The sequence below is a fragment of the Paracoccidioides brasiliensis genome, assembly GCF_000150735.1.
Source record: "Paracoccidioides brasiliensis Pb18 unplaced genomic scaffold supercont2.6, whole genome shotgun sequence".
In the NCBI taxonomy this organism is placed as follows: domain Eukaryota; kingdom Fungi; phylum Ascomycota; class Eurotiomycetes; order Onygenales; family Ajellomycetaceae; genus Paracoccidioides; species Paracoccidioides brasiliensis.
This window is the reverse complement of record NW_011371363.1, coordinates 590,687-608,850: the sequence shown is the minus strand read 5'-3', so window position 1 is coordinate 608,850 and position 18,164 is coordinate 590,687. Positions and strand designations below refer to the sequence as shown.

At 47.0% G+C, this 18,164-nt stretch overlaps 5 protein-coding genes across 5 annotated transcripts; 3 read left to right on the top strand and 2 right to left on the bottom strand.

Annotated features, from left to right (window-relative positions):
- Positions 1 to 3,227: 3,227 nt before the first annotated feature.
- On the top strand, positions 3,228 to 4,031 carry PADG_05282 (uncharacterized protein; the record flags this gene model as incomplete). The annotated part of the gene is made up of 2 exons (XM_010762644.1): positions 3,228 to 3,305; positions 3,393 to 4,031. The coding sequence occupies 2 exons, from the start codon at positions 3,228 to 3,230 to the stop codon at positions 4,029 to 4,031; spliced, it is 717 nt and encodes a 238-aa protein (XP_010760946.1).
- A 4,376-nt stretch (positions 4,032 to 8,407) lies between these two features.
- PADG_05281 (uncharacterized protein) lies at positions 8,408 to 10,855 on the top strand (the record flags this gene model as incomplete). Its single annotated transcript, XM_010762643.1, has 4 exons — positions 8,408 to 8,789; positions 8,935 to 9,330; positions 9,398 to 10,270; positions 10,374 to 10,855. 4 exons carry the CDS (start codon positions 8,408 to 8,410, stop codon positions 10,853 to 10,855), a joined length of 2,133 nt encoding a protein of 710 aa, XP_010760945.1.
- An 811-nt stretch (positions 10,856 to 11,666) lies between these two features.
- On the bottom strand, positions 11,667 to 12,517 carry PADG_11907 (uncharacterized protein; the record flags this gene model as incomplete). The annotated part of the gene is made up of 2 exons (XM_010762826.1): positions 11,667 to 12,044; positions 12,095 to 12,517. 2 exons carry the CDS (start codon positions 12,515 to 12,517, stop codon positions 11,667 to 11,669), a joined length of 801 nt encoding a protein of 266 aa, XP_010761128.1.
- A 2,027-nt stretch (positions 12,518 to 14,544) lies between these two features.
- On the bottom strand, positions 14,545 to 16,881 carry PADG_05279 (uncharacterized protein; the record flags this gene model as incomplete). The annotated part of the gene is made up of 4 exons (XM_010762369.1): positions 14,545 to 15,064; positions 15,132 to 15,181; positions 15,242 to 15,355; positions 15,415 to 16,881. The coding sequence occupies 4 exons, from the start codon at positions 16,879 to 16,881 to the stop codon at positions 14,545 to 14,547; spliced, it is 2,151 nt and encodes a 716-aa protein (XP_010760671.1).
- A 488-nt stretch (positions 16,882 to 17,369) lies between these two features.
- Positions 17,370 to 17,790, top strand: PADG_05278 (uncharacterized protein; the record flags this gene model as incomplete). The annotated part of the gene is made up of 2 exons (XM_010762368.1): positions 17,370 to 17,517; positions 17,606 to 17,790. The coding sequence occupies 2 exons, from the start codon at positions 17,370 to 17,372 to the stop codon at positions 17,788 to 17,790; spliced, it is 333 nt and encodes a 110-aa protein (XP_010760670.1).
- Between the last annotated feature and the right edge of the window lie 374 nt (positions 17,791 to 18,164).

The following is an 18,164-nucleotide window of genomic DNA, read 5'->3' as shown; positions in this document are numbered from 1 at the left end:
CCCCAAAAAAAAAAAAAAAAAAGAGCCAACTAGTTCCTCTCCGGGTCAAGCTGTCCGTCCCACTTCGCTGTTCTGCTTGGATTTTGTCAGGGCTTCAGACTCTAGTTAGTTAGTGTGCTTCTCGTCCCTCGAACGAGCGGAGTAGTCCCGCCCGCCGAAATGGTCAAGGGTTTTGTCGATGCGGCCACTGCACAAAAATATGGCAAAACGAAAGAAATCTCCACTCACCCCCCACCTCTGGATGTTTTGTTCTTGTGGAACCTGCCTGCGAGAAATATGGAGCACTGCTATCGACATGATCAATTCCACAATAAAAATGAAAAGAGAGAAAAAGAAAAAGAAAAAAAAGGCACCGGAACGGATGTATTCTGCTGATGGGTCGTGCGGACCCTGCTCAGCAACTAAACACAGGAAAGAATACCGCCATTAACTAGCTAGCTACTTTAACAGCCAATGATGCGGAGGGAGAGAAGCGGAGATGGAAAAACGCCTTGACGTTTTGAGCTTTTGCGATCAGAGAGCCAGACGAACGAGCAAACCGGTGAGGCAGCCAAGAAAGCCATGTGCATTGAGGATCATGATTGCACCCTCCGCATCATTCAATGCTCAACAGTACGGAATGAACAGGTTACTTTCTGGCGGAAAGCCAAATTAAAAAGGCCAATCGTGCGACAAGAATATAGTTAATTCAAAAACAAAGGTAGCCGTTAAACCCTTTTTCTTAGCTCCTCAGTGCGTGCATATTATTCCCTCGTTTGGTAAACTCGAGGCCTTCGGTCTGAAGAGCTGTTATGCTGTGGCAGAGATAAAGAGTCAGTTAATGCGTAGTATACTGGCAAGTATAAATTTGGAAGGCCGAAGATGGCAGATGGGGAAACGCGGGAAACTTGTCAGCAACTTCGAGCGGATCTGTCTATAGTTTTGGGCTGTAAACCCTGTGCGGCGTGCCGCATGGCAAGAAGTGGAGAAACGAAATTGAAAATATTTTTGTGGGCCATTTTGTGGAGTTGGCAGAAGCCACCGGGTGCAAACTTTCTTTAAAAAGGCTGTTAGTGCTTTTTGATTGACCTTCGACCTGGAGAAGCTGAGGAAATCCCGTTTCGCAGCTGATTGCGATAGATCATGGAACCACAACACCATTAGTTGGTTGGGATGGAGGAGGAAAGATTTGATAAAGTGGCGTGAAGAAGTTGTGAAAAATTAACATGTGGCTCTATGTTTTTCTCTCCTGGTTTTGAAAACCCTCAGAGAATAATTTTTATATCTGTAACCAGGGAGTAAATACTTATAAAAACGGGCTGAACAAAACCCCAAGGCCCTTACTCCCTACCAATTTGCAGTATTACTCTAATATCTTTCCGTCTGCTGCCCGCTATTCATTTTGATATTGACAAAATAACAATCTAAAAACGCGCCTTCGACAAGTTCTTCGAAGAAGAGATAAGAGTCAAAACATTTGAGGTCCGGGATTCCCAACGTTTCTGGCATCCGTGGATTTATGAGAGCCGCTGCCTCTCGTCAGGGGTATCTTCCCACATATGAGGCGTGATAGCAGATGGTAAAAGGCTGAGCAAATAACAGGAAGCCCAAGAACGCGGACAGACGACACAACGGACACCAGGGATGACCAGGGAGAGCAACTAAAAGCAGGGAGCTGAGAATAATAGTGGCGACTGACTGGGAAGAGCAAAAAGCGCAAAAAGTGAATTAAGGTTAACTAGCTAAAGGGCCAAGAGGATGCGCCGAGTTTTGAATTCCCCCTCATTTTCAGTTAAAACCTCGTCAGAGATGTGGTTTTTTTTTATTTTTTATTATTTATTTTTTTTTTGCCTTGGATCCCAAAACCCGGGGGGGAGGGGAAAATTGGGGGGCATTGGGGGGTGGTTTAACTGAAGCATTGGAGCATTCTTAACTGGAGCGGACCCTGTCGTCTCGGCGTTCCTAGGCAGTCTTGCAGGGCCTGGGCGCGTTAGTTAGGAACCCACGAGCCACACCTGCAGGATTTAGTTATAGAATAAAAACCGTATCAATCGAAAGAATAATAAACGGAATAAATAACAATAATAGGAATACAACCCTATCATCCTCTATTATCCCGGCTCTTGCTTATCCTTTATTCCATTCCGCAGAGTTAATTTGTCTAGGGACTATTGTAATTATTATTATGTTGTTATTCATTAGTTGCCGGTTGTTCTGTTTCTTCTCCTCTCTGGTTCCTCTGCTTGCCGAGTCCCTCACGTGCTGGCGGTGGCTTTTGGATGCCCTAACTTATTCTTCTTCTTGTTCTTCTTCTTCAACGTCTTGTCAACCTCAAACTCAACCTCACCTCATCTTTTGCTCTGCTCTGCTCTTCTCTATCTTGTTCTCAAACCACCCTGTTGGCTGCTTGCTGGAAAGAAGTCGGAATTCTCTACACTCCTCAATCATCTCCACCCACATATTGCGGATCCTACCTCTCCTCACCCATCTGCCTGTGACCTCGCATCTCCAGAGAGGTGCTCCCGCTTGCTGAGTGCGACCTCGGACAAGTCAGAGCAATCCACCGGACACTTTCTGGTTTTACTTTACTAAAACTTTCTGTTTTTACACATATACGCCTCTGCTTGCCAGTGTGTAACTCTCATTCGACCTTCTCCATTCATTGGCACAGAGGTAAGCTCCTTATGACCCGCCGTTGTGCAGCCTCAAAAGCCTATCGCCGTGTCGTATTTCTTGCGTGTGGTTGATCCCTGGCCTGCTCTTCTCTTTTCCATGATGTCCGTCGAGAGTTTTAGATATCTGTCTCTTTCCAGACATCCTTTTCGTGACCTTGGTCTTAACCTCAAACTCTTCAGTTCTAGCCTATTGACCCTTGTGCTAACTGCTGTTTGTCTGCAGTTCGTATCTGAAACTTGTCGCCTGAAGAAACCTGCGGACAGAGCTGTCTTAAATCTTCCCACTCCTCACAAGTTTACTATTCGCGGATCTTGGCATTCTAGTAATTGCCTGCCGCTACCGTTTCATTTCCTTATCGATATCAATCTGTGCTATTTTACTGGCGTTTGTTGCATCCCACCGGAGATCCAGCTCCTCACCAATAGTCCGAAAGACGTGGGACTCTGTTAAACCAAAATATAAACAAATCATATCCAACCGTTCCTTTCATCCCCCTACTTTTCTCCTTTGCTAGTAAGGCATTCTCGATTTGACAATTTAACTGGCGGCTACGCGTTGCAATTTCCGCAGCAATGGCTGGGAAAATGAAGCTCTACAAGTTGGTGGTGCTGGGAGATGGAGGTGTTGGCAAGACCGCGCTTACTATTCAGGTTTGTTTCATACTACCAGACCGGCCCTCCCTATTTGAGTTAGATGAATGGAGAGTTAATATTGACGACACGCTTACATTACAATAGCTTTGTCTAAACCATTTCGTCGAGACATACGACCCAACAATTGAAGATTCGTACCGTAAACAGGTTGTCATTGACCAGCAGGCATGTATGCTCGAGGTGCTTGACACTGCGGGACAGGAAGAGTATACCGCTTTGAGGGACCAATGGATTAGAGACGGTGAGGGTTTCGTGCTAGTCTACAGTATCACATCACGCTCCTCGTTCACCCGGATACAGAAGTTTCACCACCAGATCCAATTAGTGAAGGAATCTGCAAGCTCTGGGTCCCCAACGGGAGTCAGCTACCTTACATCGCCCATGAACCCGCCGACCCCTGGTATGAAAGTTCCAGTGATGCTTGTGGGAAACAAGAGCGACAAGGCCATTGAGCGGGCCGTCTCATCGCAAGAAGGGTCTGCGTTGGCCAAGGAGCTTGGATGCGACTTCGTCGAAGCCTCTGCAAAGAACTGCATCAATGTTGAGAAAGCGTTTTACGATGTAGTTCGCCTGCTTAGGCAACAACGACAGCAACAGGGTACTCGACAGACACTTAACAGAAGCCCTGGCACGCAGAAGGACAATGGCCAGGAACACACCACGAAATTCCGAACCGATCGTCCTAAGACGCACAGGAGCAGTATCAAGTGTCTGATTCTTTGAAAAGTGTGGAAAGAGGGAAATGATGGAGCTCTCCCATAAACTTTTTTAGAGAAAAAAAAAAAGGAAAAAAAAAAAAAAACGAAAAGCGAAAAAAACGAACAATCTCAATCCCTAACCGATATAACCACCATCCTCTACCCTCTTATCTCCGACCTCTTTTCATCTCTATTAAGATTGTATGTTGGTGGGCGGATTTCGTTGAATTCAGGCGCATCTATATCTATTTCATCTTATCTCCTTTACTCTAACCACCATCTCCTCTAACGAATGGCATCTATCATGCAACCGCTCTAACCACCTTGAGCAACCGTGCCTCTAAACTAGCAATATTAACAAACTATATCGGAAGCATGCTATCTACATATCGGATCAGGATGGCTACTCTTTGCCGGTTATTCCACCTGTCTCTCGCACCTCTCAGATATCTCCCCTGGCCCAATCCTTTTCCACACTTCTATATTTCTCTCCTCCCATTATTCCGGCGCATTAACTTGAGATGGTCTGAATTGGCTTTCTCCCTTGCCTTTTGTCTATGTTTATGCTTATTTGCCCTCTCTTGTTAGTTCTCGTATGAGCAAAGAGTGGTGGATACGACGGGCTGAACAATGAAACTTTGAACTAAATTTTTATTTTTATTTTTTTCTCCAAAAAAATAAAAATAAAAAAAATCTAAAAAAATCTAACAAAAAAAATCAAAAGCTACGCAGGTGATCTTCAATCAGGGTTGCATTTCCATTAAAGAAAGGCTGTGTGTGCGCGCGTCATGTATCTATCTGTGTGTCTTGTGTGCTCATTTTCCTCCAGCTACGGTGTTACCGGCATTTCAAGGATTTTCGAGTTTCTCTCCTTTTTATTCCATATTCATTTGACGTCATCTTCGGACCCTATTTCTCCCTCCTTTTCGCTCTCGTCTGCCTCTCTCCGAGTACCCTTGTCGTTTGAAAATTTTGAGAGATATTGTTTCCCTTCCCAACCCCCGGTTTATCTCTTTTTACTTTTGAAAGGCTGGAGCAGATGGCACAATTCTCTTCACCACCACCAACGATGATAGAAGGATGTTTTCGATATGATATTACCTTTCATTCCCTACTTATATCCCTTCCTTTCCACTGTTACAAATGCCCTATGTCTTTTCGTTCCTTGTTCATCCCCTTTCCTTGCTCTCTTCGTTCCCCCCCCCCCCCCCCCCCCCCCCCCAACCCCCGATCCCCCGATTCCCCGATCCCTTTCAAACGAACTTATTTTATTCCTAGTTTTTCGATCCTTATTCTTCTTTTCTCTCGATACGGGAGAACTACCGTTCTGTTTGTGAATAGTGAATAGGGAATAGGGAATTGGCTATGGGAGGGGGAGGTGTTTCCATGGCGTTTACTGAGATTACCGCAACATACCAGAGCGCTGAGGAGCTGGAACGCGACAGGCAAAAGATAATAACAACAACACCAATGAAGCAGATAGCCTAACTAACTTAGCATTGGTCCTATGTCAAAATATGCACGAAATTTCTATCATTTTAGTTTCCCCTTGGCTACCGAATGGTGTGTTGTCGTCTTGTGGAATTTTCATTTTCTACATATCCGGCGCGGCCCGGTTCATTGCAGAGAGGCTAGATGACGGAAAGACATGGAGCGGAAGAATGAGAAGAAATGGGCTGTCAATCCTGGTTTAATTCTATCCATTGTGTGCTCTCTAGTGTTCTTCTCATTCTCTTTGTATAGACCTTGGGATGCAGAGTACCGAATGATAGATACGTGGGATAAATGAATAAATGAATAAATGTTTTTTGGTATGACCATACATCAATTGCACGATTAACGATTGATTCGGCTTGGATCAAGTTTCTCCTATTTCTATCAGGTATATATGAGATCCATCGCCTGTGATGATTGATTGATTGCATGTACGGTATCCTTTTTATCACTCTTCTAAAATTATTGCTCGGTTGAACCTCATCATTCCCCGGCCAAATGTCCTCGGCTTTCTTGGGGTTCGGGTCTAAGGGATGTTAGAGATAACGTAATCCACCACCCAACGCCCGTTTACACCCAACGCCCGCCATTTCGCCATCACTATGATGAAATATTTTCAACGTTATTTCAACAATGCAATTAGATTTTAAGATGATATATTATAGGATGAAAATATATATAGAAAATTACATATAAAAATATATAGCTAATTCAGTAAACATTTGTTTGGCTTAATAACTCGCCCAGAACATGAAATCTTGGGTGGAGGCAGATTCAGTGAGCAAGCAGTCATTAAACCAGTAGAGATTGCAATATCGTCATATCCCTCTGGCAGTGGATCTGCGGGCACCCTGGCAGGGCTCTGAAAACGCGATTTAGCCACTCTTTGCGAAATCAAGGGTCTACTTTCCCGATTAGTAAGGTGATTTTTGAATTCTTCAATCATCTTCTTATTCAATCATGATTGTAGCCGTACGGCAGCTCGTTCTTCCTTTTCTTTTTGCTCCTGAGCCTTTTTCTCATCTCTAAGCTCCTTGTCAATCTGCCGTTGAGCAGCTCTTGCGGCCTTATCCATTTCCTTTTGTTGTTTTGTGGCCTGGCGAGCTGCCTCCCGCTCCATCCTCTGCTGGATGATATCTGCCTCCCGCTCCATCCTCTGCTGGATGATATCTGCCTCCTTCTGTTCCTTAAGAATAGTGCGTTGCAGCTTTGCATCCTCCTTACGAGCTTGCTCATCCTTTTTGGCAACCTCTGAGGCCGCCAAATTCTCGCGGATGCTCTGCACCTTTGCCGGCGAGAAGAACTGCGCCAATTATGGATTCAAGGGATCTAGCAACCCCATTGCCCTGCCACGCTTGCGACGTCTCCTCTCTTGATTAAGAGCTTTTTGAAGCTGCCGATTCTCTATTAAAAGAACCTCTTTATCAAGAGCAAGATTTTCCCCTGCACGAATCACCCAGTTGAGATCATTAGATATTTGATGCTGCTGTTGCTTGACTTGCTTCACCAATTTCCGCAGGCCAACAATAGAAGTAGGTGTTCTTGGTTGATATCTTGCGTCGGGGGGGGGGGGGGGGGGTGCAAGGTCGTATTTGAAGCTTTTCAAGAACGCGTTCCGGATCGAATGGATGTAGGCCAGTAGCAGCAAATGCAGCTTCAATATTTGAAGATGTAACTGCCTCCTTCCACGCAGTGTCAAAAAGCTGCCAAAAAGACCTCTTTGTAGTGCGTATGAATCCTATTCCAGTTCTCATTCGTTCATTCAGTTGTTTGGAATATGATTTACCCAATGGTCCAAATATCCCAACATCTAGCGGCTGTAATCGGTGTGTAGAATGGGGAGGAAAGACAGCGAGTAGAATTCGATTCCAATCTGCGTAATTGATGAATGCCATATTAACATGGGATGAGTGGCCATCCAATATAAGAAGTCTATATCTGCGGCCTGCCTTCTTTTTTGTAAGAGGTTCAAAGATCTTCTTTAACCACATTAACCCATATTCATCATTGCTCCACCCATTTTCTGAAGCAGCGAAGTAGGCCTGATCCTTTTCACTATCAAAATCTTCGAGCCAAGTATCTTGCATATCTCTTGATTCCCCTTGATATATGAGAGCAGGTGGGAGCGAAGTTCCATCTGCGCAAATTGAGGCAAGTAGTGTTATGAATTCTCGACTGCCATCCTGGCTGGCACCTATCATACGGCCCGATTTGAGCGAATTAATCGATACAATACGTTTGAGGGTGTGAATGAATCCTAATAGGAATCCTTTCTCATCAAAGTTGTAGATATTCGCAGGTTCAAGGTTGTATTTCGTGATTTTTGCCTGCAGCTGAGTGTAAACGGGCGTTGGGTGGTTGATTACGTTAACTAACCAGTTCACCGGTAGGACGACAACGACAACGACAACGACAGTAGAAACGACAGTAGAAACGACAGTAGGAACGCGGCAGAACAGACAGGACATCACCCAGCGCCCGGGATGAGATCTGCTCAACTGCCACCGGGCGATGAGCGTTCTCTTGGTTCTCTGCAGCATCCATCCAATTCCCGCGACTATTTCAAATTGGCGGTTTGCCCCCAAGTTCCCCCCCTCCGACGGGCTGCGGTGCAACCTCCGCTCACCCGCTGCCTCGCCGGATTAGCATTCCCCAGTCCGCGTCCGTCCCCCCGAGACACCGGTACCTGAGCTTCAACCAACAGTTGCCTCTCGAGTTATAGAAGAAGAAGAAAACAACACTAATACTCTTGCCCGGGACACCCCACCCCCAACACCAACCAGCACGCACCCCCTTCTCTCTTCTTATCTCTACCTCGTCCTGGTCTCGTCCCTCTGCAGCAACATTAGCAGTGCCAGCGCCTGTAACCGCGCCAGCAACACCGGCAAAGAGTAGATATTGATCACAATGGTTTCCCACCCTCAAGACGCAACCCTTTCCCTATCCCTCCGATCGCCAGAGCAGTTCTGGTCTCACCACGCCGCCCAAGTACACTGGCACAAACCCCCTTCCTGCAGCCTGCGCCGGACCACCAAGGTTCTTCCCCGCAGCGGCATCAGCCACGAGCACTGGTCCTGGTTCCCGGATGGCGAGATCTCTACGACCTACAATTGCGTTGATAGACATGTGCTCTCTGGCAATGGAGACAATGTGGCCATTATATACGAGTCGCCCGTGACGGGCGTGCAGGAGCAGTATACGTATAGCGAGTTGTTGGAGGAGGTAGAGGTGTTGGCCGGGGTGTTGAGGGAGGAGGGTGTCAGGAAGGGGGACGTTGTCTTGATTTACAGTATGAGGGTCTTTTGTTTTGATCATGCTTCGTTGTTTTTGTGTTGTAGTTGGGGATGGATGAGTGAATGCATGCTGTACAATGTATGTGCAATATACCACACGGATGCAACCATGCTAATAGTCGTCACAAAACTGCTTTGCAGTGCCCATGATACCCGCCGCCCTCTTCGCAGCCCTCGCCATAGCACGACTGGGAGCCATCCACGCTGCCGTCTTTGGTGGATTCGCTGCTACATCGCTGGCCCAGCGCATTGAGGCATCGAAACCACGGGCCATAATGACTGCGTCCTGCGGAATCGAGGGAAGCAAGGGCATTATGAATTATAAACCTTTAGTCCAGGGAGCGATTGCTAAGAGCTCGTTCAAGCCCGAAAAAGTCATTGTCTGGCAGCGGAATGAGCTGCGGTGGAATCCCATGTTGAAGCTGGAGGGCGAGAGGAATTGGCAGCGGATTGTTACGAGCGGTAGGAGGCGAAATATTCGAGCTGTGGCTGTACCCGTAAAGAGTCAGGAGGGACTGTATATTATATATACCAGTGGTGTGTTGTCACTCGGGATATTTACGTAAAATGTTTCTATATAATAGACTTCTAATACTTGATTTAGGAACCACGGGACTCCCGAAAGGCGTCCTTCGCGAGGCTGGGGGCCACGCGGTGGGCCTCAATCTTTCCATAAAATACCTTTTCGACATCAAGGGCCCCGGAGACGTCATGTTCTGCTCTTCAGATATCGGCTGGGTCGTCGGTCATTCGTACATTCTCTACGGTCCACTGTTGGCTGGGGCTACTACGGTCCTCTTCGAGGGGAAACCCGTTGGCACGCCTGACGCAGGCACTTTCTGGCGAACCATAGAAAAGCACAAGGTAAACACCCTCTTCACCGCCCCGACCGCTCTTCGCGCTATTCGTAAAGAGGACCCGGAAAACAGTCACTTTGAAGAAGTTGGGAAACGGAAGGGGCTGAAGTACTTGCGCGGCCTCTTCCTTGCTGGCGAACGGAGTGAGCCCAGCATTATCCGCACCTACCAGGATTTGCTTGACAAGTACGCTGCCCCTGGCGCCATGGTCATTGATAACTGGTGGTCTTCGGAGTCCGGGTCACCGATGACCGGGCTCGCGCTGCGTAGTGCCATTGGCCTGGAACATGGGAGCAGGAATGTGATTCAGCCATTCCCTATCAAAGCTGGGTCGGCGGGGAAACCCATGCCAGGCTTCGATGTGCGTATCGTCAATGATGAAGGAGATGAGGTGCCGAATGGAACTATGGGGAATATTGTTCTGGCGATGCCATTGGCACCAACGGCGTTTACGACGTTGTTTAGTGATGACGAGCGGTTTTATAAGGGGTATCTGAAGCGGTTTGGTGGGCGGTGGGTGGATACTGGGGATGCGGGGATGGTGGATGACGAGGGATATGTACATGTCATGGCCAGAACTGATGATATTATCAACGTGGCTGCCCATCGGTTTAGTACTGGTTCGTATTACGTATATAAACACCCCTACAATATAACCTCTCTCTCCACTCACTTACCAAGCAACGAAAAAGACATATTCTAACAATTTATACCATAAAACAGGCGCAATCGAACAAGCCATACTCTCACACCCAGACATCGTGGAAGCAAGCGTCGTCGGCATCCCAGACCCTCTAAAAGGCCATCTCCCATTCGCCTTCGTGCAACTTAGAAAACCTCCACAATTCACATCCTTGTCTTCAACTTCAATCCCCGCCATGCCCTCGGCGTCCCTCTTCACTGCCGTAAACGCGCTGGTCCGCGAGCAAATCGGCGCCATTGCGTCGCTGGGTGGCATGATCCAGAACGGCGGAAACGGGAAGAGCATGATTCCGAAGACACGCAGTGGGAAGACGCTGCGACGGGTGCTGAGGGAGCTTGTGGAGAATGCGGTAGAGGCGGGAGATTTTGAAAAGGCGGTTACGGTGCCGGCGACGGTGGAGGACCCGGAGGTTGTGGAGGTGGCGAGGAGGAGGGTTAGGGAGTATTTCGTGGAGAGGGAGAGGGAGAAGAGGGAGAAGAGGGTTGGAAGTGTGAAATTGTAAATTCATTTTTTTTAGCCCTTCTAATTTCCTCAGGAGTTTAGGGGTTACAGATTGTATCTGTGGACGTTTTTCCCTGCAAGTGCATGGTATGGAATTGCTTTTTGTTGCCTTTGTGTTCATGTTGTATACATTCTTTAGTTGTTTTAATCACTTTCAGCCTTTCCGTAGGAGTGTTTGTATGTACCAGCTTGAACCTCCTTTTCTCTATTTTGGCATCTGCACCATAAGAATTCTATCAAGCGAGATGAAGCAATAATCCATGATCAGACAAAAACATTCATTGAATATACATATCAAGCTGGAAAATTCAAAATAAGCACTTATCCCGTCACCTGAGAACTTAAATCATATATATATGAATCCATTCCACAATATCAATTGTCTTCTCAAGCTCAATTCCTTCAAATCTCAGCTGTCTTTCCCATCCCCTGCTCACTAAGAGGTGCATCCATCTTCTCCAACCTCTCTAGCTGCTATTCTTTCTGATCAACTACCGTCTCATTGACAACACCATGACTGTCATGAGAATCTACAGGCTAATGCTTACACCCAGCACCAGGAGGAAATACAGCTTGTTCTGATCATGATATGTAAATGCTATCCATATAGGTGTTGAGTTCCCTGCAGAATTTATAAAAGTGTGCACAATAGTGCATTTGACAGATGGTCATGGAATTGCTGATGCAACAACTCATGAATAGCAAATGCCTTTCATAGTGAAGATGAATGAACATCATTAAAAAAAAGAAGAAATAGCACAGATCAAAGACATTGTTGTCTGTTTTCATAGAGATTATAAAGTCAATTATAGCTATAGAAATGGAATAGATGAAGAGCCAGAAGCAGTTACCAAAACAGTCTGATAGATGTGAATGATTGAGTCTGTAAGCTTCTCTGAAGACGTAAGGGGGTGCGACCGAGGAGAAGGCAGATGGCGTCGCTGTACCCCAGCGGGAGGGTTGGAGTGGGGAAGTGGTTCTGGAACACGCTCGCGTCGGTTAAGGCCATGTACGCTAGGGTGAGCATGTGGGTTTTTGGATCTGAAAAGACGAGTTATAAGGCCTGTGAATTGGCTCATGTCGCGAGAGCCCGTGTCGACATCTACTTCTGCGGATTCAATGGAAAGGCGTCTGTCTGTTGGCGACACGTCTGAGCTCCGGTGCGAGTAGTTTCCAGGTGTCTGGGAAGTCTGGAAGAATAATGCAGATGATTAAGCCGATGAAGCAGGTTATGGCGAACCTCAATAATGTAGAGCCACTGCCAAGGTGCCAGTCCGCGGGTGCCGTTGAGACACTTGAGGATGCCGGCAGCAATGAGGTTGCCGAAGGCACCGGAGATGAGGGAACCGGAGTAGAAGATGGACATGTGCAGGGCAAGTTCCTCTTTTGTGTACCATTTTGAGATGATACCAGCCAAAAAGGGGCCTCTAGTTTTGGTTCGAATTTGAAATACATGCTTATCTTCCAGGGAGACAACTACAGAAGATCTCTCTATTGGAAACGCACCAGCTAAAGCAAGAAGAAATAGACATGCGACAATCTGACCATAATTCGTGAACAGGGATGTCAGAGCAGAAGCAAGTCCCCACACTGTGGTGAAGAAGCCTGGGGACAGCGACGGGAGGTTGACATAGTTCAGCAGCAGGTTAGGTGGAACCTGCATGAGAATATATGGAACAAGGAGAATAGAAAGCCCCGTCTAGCGCTAAGCTTAGAGTAGGGTTGAGATCGCCTTCCAGGACTGACGTGCCGCGGCAGAGTTGTTTCTGACAAGAAGTGAGCAACAGAACGAGTCGATATGGACATATCGTTAACTATTGAATGGATGAGGGGAAAAGAACACACCGATCAGTATAGTTCATGGGATAAACGATGATGACAATGGGCATTATTAGTATATCGAGCTTGCACCGCAATTTTTCTTCTGCAACACCAGCTCCTCTGGCGTGAGCTGGGAGAAGCAGTCAACTTCATCCTTGCGATTCCTATTTTCACGTCCCTCTCGGGGTTTCCCCTCGATATAGACAACATCGTCGGCAATCTTAAGCCGTCGTCATCATGGCTCCTCTTCATGGAAGCGACAGTTGCGATTCCCATTGGTTTTCACACCTTTTGTTTAAGGGGTACTATTCTGTATGTTTATATGAGAGGCAAGCAAGCACACTGAGAGACAAGCAAAAGCAGCAAGTTGGGATGAGGCCTTACGTGCCGTGAATCTTGCACACAGAAGAAGAATTGATTATATACGTACAGTAATCTACCAGGGGACACACGAGCCAGGTTTTTATCCCCTGCTAGTCAACGTCGTCCGGTGCAACAACCACAGCTGCGGGGGGAAGAGGTTAACAAGCCGAGCGAACCATGGAGAAGATCACCCTCTTCTTGTGAAATAGCAACAGAAGGATGATAACTACCCCAATCCTTATGCGGCAAACTGTCACATAGACCCCGTAAAAGCTTCCACAAGCTCAGACGAAGGTGACGGGATGAAGCACGGTGGAGGAACGAGGTAGGAGAGCGTTGCGAATATGGAAACACTCCAAACTGGATGGAATAAGCAACGGGAGGAACACAGCTTGTCACTCTGGATCCCATGGATAACTCCCTAGAAATATGCTTCGCGCTGTGTGGATGTGGATGGAATCCGGGGAAAGCTGGCGGCTAGCTTTGTTCACGGCAGCTTAACAAATAACTAGTTAACAAGTTGGATTGCAACAGGATGAACGAATGCAAGCTGCCGACTGAGTCCTCTCTTTGGCTGAATCTGCTCCCCTGACTTCCTATATTAACTGCTGATAACGATGCTCAACTGTAGGCAGGAGTTTGGACAAGCTGCGTCCTTGTGTCCTGTGCGGTGCGGTTTGCTGCTTGAGAACTGACCTCTGCGGCAACATCCAGTCAGCTATTTAGTTAACTAACCCGCTCGTTAAATTAAACGGGCTCGTTGGGATAAACTAATACTTTCCATGCTCTTCCAAGACCTTTTAAATTTGGCAAGGGACCAATGGATCGAGATATATGCTTGCTTGTCGCTTATCCCGTGGTAATTTGGGATATGGATGGCCCCTCCGTCCTTGTTGTTTCGATTAAATGTAGAAGGTCAGCGATACATCCAAGCAAATATAAAACTAGAAGCAAGAAAGAGATAATAATAACTGAATAAATAAAAGAGCACAAGAAATATGTTATCTGGCAGTTAAGTAAACTAACTAGTTACTGTTCTCTAAAATATCAATTGGACAACTATAAATAAAAGTTGAGATCCCATTAACCATTCCAACTTCTCATAATCTAATAATTGATACCTACACACATTGTGGAAATAACAAGTTGAAATAACTACAAATACAGCAGTATTAATATGAAAGAAATTCCAACAGACGATAATTGGACGTCTATGTATGAAGTTGGCTGACGCCTCAAAAAGCTAACTCCGGCTCAAGTAGCAGACAAACTATTTTTGAGAAATGAAAAGTCATATATGTATGCGTAAGGAGGATAATAAATAGAATTTGAAGCAGGATGAAAGGAGGAGACCAGGAACATGCACTCGCATGTCGAATCCTTGATCAAACACAACACAACTCCCACTGCTCTCTTTACACACCTCCACTCCCAACTTGCCTTCATCTTCAATCCCATTAAAAATCAACCAAATGAACACCCCAAAAAAACACCATATCGCTCCGCTTACAAAAGATAAGCGGCCAATGCCATCAAGCCAGCAAGACCAACACCAGCACCAGCAACAGCCCGTGAAGCAGCACCTGTGAACGGAAGGACAGATGGGGTTGGGCCGGCGGGGTTGCCGGTAGGGCTGGCACCAGGGTCAGCTGGGGGGGAGCTGGTGGATTTGGCACCAGGGTCAGCTGGGGGGTAGCTGGTGGATTTGGCACCAGGGTCAGCTGGGGGGTAGCTGGTGGATTTGGCACCAGGGTGAGCTGGGGGGTAGCTGGTGGATTTGGCACCAGGGTCAGCTGGGGGATAGCTGGTGGATTTGGCACCAGGGTGAGCTGGGGGGTAGCTGGTGGATTTGGCACCAGGGTCAGCTGGGGGGTAGCTGGTGGATTTGGCACCAGGGTCAGCTGGGCTGGTGGTATAGGGCTTCGTTGGATAAGTTGAGGTCTTGGGACCGCTCGAGGAAGTTGGGACTAGAGTTGAAGGGGAGGCTTTGTGAGGATGTGAGGGATAGGAATGGGTTATTGTAGAGCTGAGGCGCGTTAGTTGGTTCATTGTACTCAAGAAGGTGGGGGAAAGGAGTGGAGGGGGAAACATACCATCTTGAGCACGGCTTGGTAACGTAAGTGGTAATGGTCAACGTGGTGGGCTGAAAAAATATGTAATTAGTATGGATTACGTGAAATTGGTGAAAATGGAGAAAGCATACCTTCGTAACTGTATAGGTGGTCGTGCCAAAGGTAACAGTGGTAGGATCCGGGCAGTAAGTGGTGGTGACTGAAATCGTAGCGGTAACTGTACTGGTAACGGTCAACGTGGTGGGCTGAAAAAATATGTAATTAGTATGGATTACGTGAAACGGGTGAAATGGAGAAAGCATACCTTCGTAACTGTATAGGTGGTCGTGCCAAAGGTAACAGTGGTAGGATCCGGGCAGTAAGTGGTGATGACTGTAACAGTAGTGGTGGTGAGTGGGTACGACGTGGTTTGTTGTCCAGTTGGGAAATGAGTGGTAGGGTGGGATGCTGGATGATGTGTTGTAGGCTCCGGATGTCCAGATGGATGCTTGGTTGGATGTCCAGATTCAGTTGAATGCTTGGTTGGATGTCCAGATTCAGTTGAATGCTTGGCCGGATGTCCAGATTCAGTTGAATGCTTGGCTTGATGTCCAGATCCAGTTGGGTACCTGGTTTGATGTCCAGATTCAGTTGAATGCTTGGCCGGATGTCCAGATCCAGTTGGGTACTTGGTTGGATGTCCAGATTCAGTTGAATGCTTGGTTGGATGTCCAGATTCAGTTGAATGCTTGGCCGGATGTCCAGATCCAGTTGGGTACTTGGTTGGATGTCCAGATCCAGTTGGATACTTGGTTGGGTGTCCAGATCCAGTTGGGTACCTGGTTTGATGTCCAGATTCAGTTGAATGCTTGGCCGGATGTCCAGATCCAGTTGGATGCTTGGCTGGATGTCCAGTTGGATACTTGGTTGGGTGTCCAGATCCAGTTGGATACTTGGTTGGGTGTCCAGATCCAGTTGGATACTTGGTTGGGTGTCCTGATCCAGTTGAATGCTTGGCCGGATGTCCAGATCCAGTTGGGTACCTGGTTTGATGTCCAGATTCAGTTGAATGCTTGGCCGGATGTCCAGATCCAGTTGGGTACTTGGTTGGGTGTCCAGATCCAGTTGGGTACCTGGCTTGATGTCCAGATCCAGTTGGATACTTGGTTGGGTGTCCAGATCCAGTTGGGTACCTGGTTTGATGTCCAGATTCAGTTGAATGCTTGGCCGGATGTCCAGATCCAGTTGGATGCTTGGCTGGATGTCCAGTTGGATACTTGGTTGGGTGTCCAGATCCAGTTGGATACTTGGTTGGATGTCCAGATCCAGTTGAATGCTTGGCCAGATGTCCAGATCCAATTGGATACGTAGTGGTACTTGTATGCATGGTCGGGTACGTGGTCGGGTACGTGGTCGGGTATGTGGTCGGATACGTGGTCGGGTACGTAGTCGGGTACGTGGTCGGGTACGTGGTCGGATATGTGGTCGGGTATGTGGTCGGGTATGTGGTCGGGTATGTGGTCGGATATGAGGTCGGATATGTGGTCGTCGGACGACCAGTTGGAAAAACAATGGTAAAACTTGGAAATGTAAATGAAAATGAGAAGCGAGTTGGCCTGTTTTCTGTATGGTCACTTGGATAAGTGGTTGTAGGGACGGTCCAGACATCTGTTGTAGTTGGATCTTCTGGATGGCGTGATCCCCCCCGGCCGTTCTCGCCAACTTGCCGCTTGACGCTAGCAGTCGCGCTGGCGATGAGGACCGCCAAGGAAGCAATATGTGCGAAACGCATTGTGAAAGAACTGAAAATTATTAAACTTGAGTATAAAGATTTAGACAAGACTCGTATTAATTGAGGGAGTGGTGGTTTTATATAAAGAACGAAAGAGGAGATATTAGCACCGACGAGAGACAAAATTAACGAATGGACTCGGTTGGAAAGCCGGAAAATCGACGGTGGATGGTGTAAAAGAATACAACAGTGAGGTGAGAAGAAGAGAGGAAGGAAGAAGAGGAAGAAGCTGTAGAAATAGAAAAAAGAGAAGAAGAGATAGGCGCAGGGAAAACAGGGACACGGATGGAGACTGTGGTGCCGCTAAAAATAGGCAGTAATATGATTCCACACTCCACAGTTCTGCATCGCCACTGAATAAGTGGTAAATTAGTCGGTATATTTCGAATATCTCGTCTGAATAACGTCTGGATATCTTGCATCATGAGCTTTCATTCTTGATAGCGGCATGCCATTGCCCTCTGTTGTAGCGCTCGCAGTACTTCAGCATGGCTGGATCCAGGCGAGAAAATATGTCTGAGATCGTTGTCAAGGATGAACTGGAGAGAGGAACAAACACTGCTCCTCCTGGCCGAATAGATCTTAGGCTGGATAGCATGGTCTCCTCCGTTTGTGAGGCTGCAAGAGAACATCAAGGTTCGTCATGAGCTAAACAAACATTCGAATGCGGCCTGGGTTCCACGATACCTAAGTTTATCAAAATACATATTGATCTCGATACCAGCCGGCCATGATATCCCCGCTCAATCATGGAGTACGTTACTACTTTTCAACGGTCTGGTGTCTGGTATCTGGCACCTGGTATCCCCACTGGATCCATCAGAAAGTTGGAGAATCGAATCCAACGTTCATTTCATTCAATGCATTCCTCAGGCATGCGTTGTCTGCGGGTCTGTAATTTTAATTTAGTCTCTTTCGTCTATTACTAGACAGGCACTTATTGTATTATTCTCCTCTTGTCCAGCTGGCTCGATGATGGATGGCGGAGCAAACCGCGCTTCAGAAACCGTGGGTGTATGTATGGACTCCGTATCTGTTGTGGGTTCCATGGATGTGTTCTACCATGCATCACAGGAAGAGCAACATTCGGACCATTCCCGCAAGTCGTGCTGAGAGACGGAGCTGGCATCTTCTTAGCATGTGTTAAAGTCTTGTAGCATCGTCTTATGCTCCTAGCAGTCCTTAGGAGCGAAACAATATCAGGATTCGCCCAGGGATGGAACAGATGGTGTGTGTATCTCGTAAACAAAAAACGGTTGCTTAATTACAGCAAAACAAAGGCC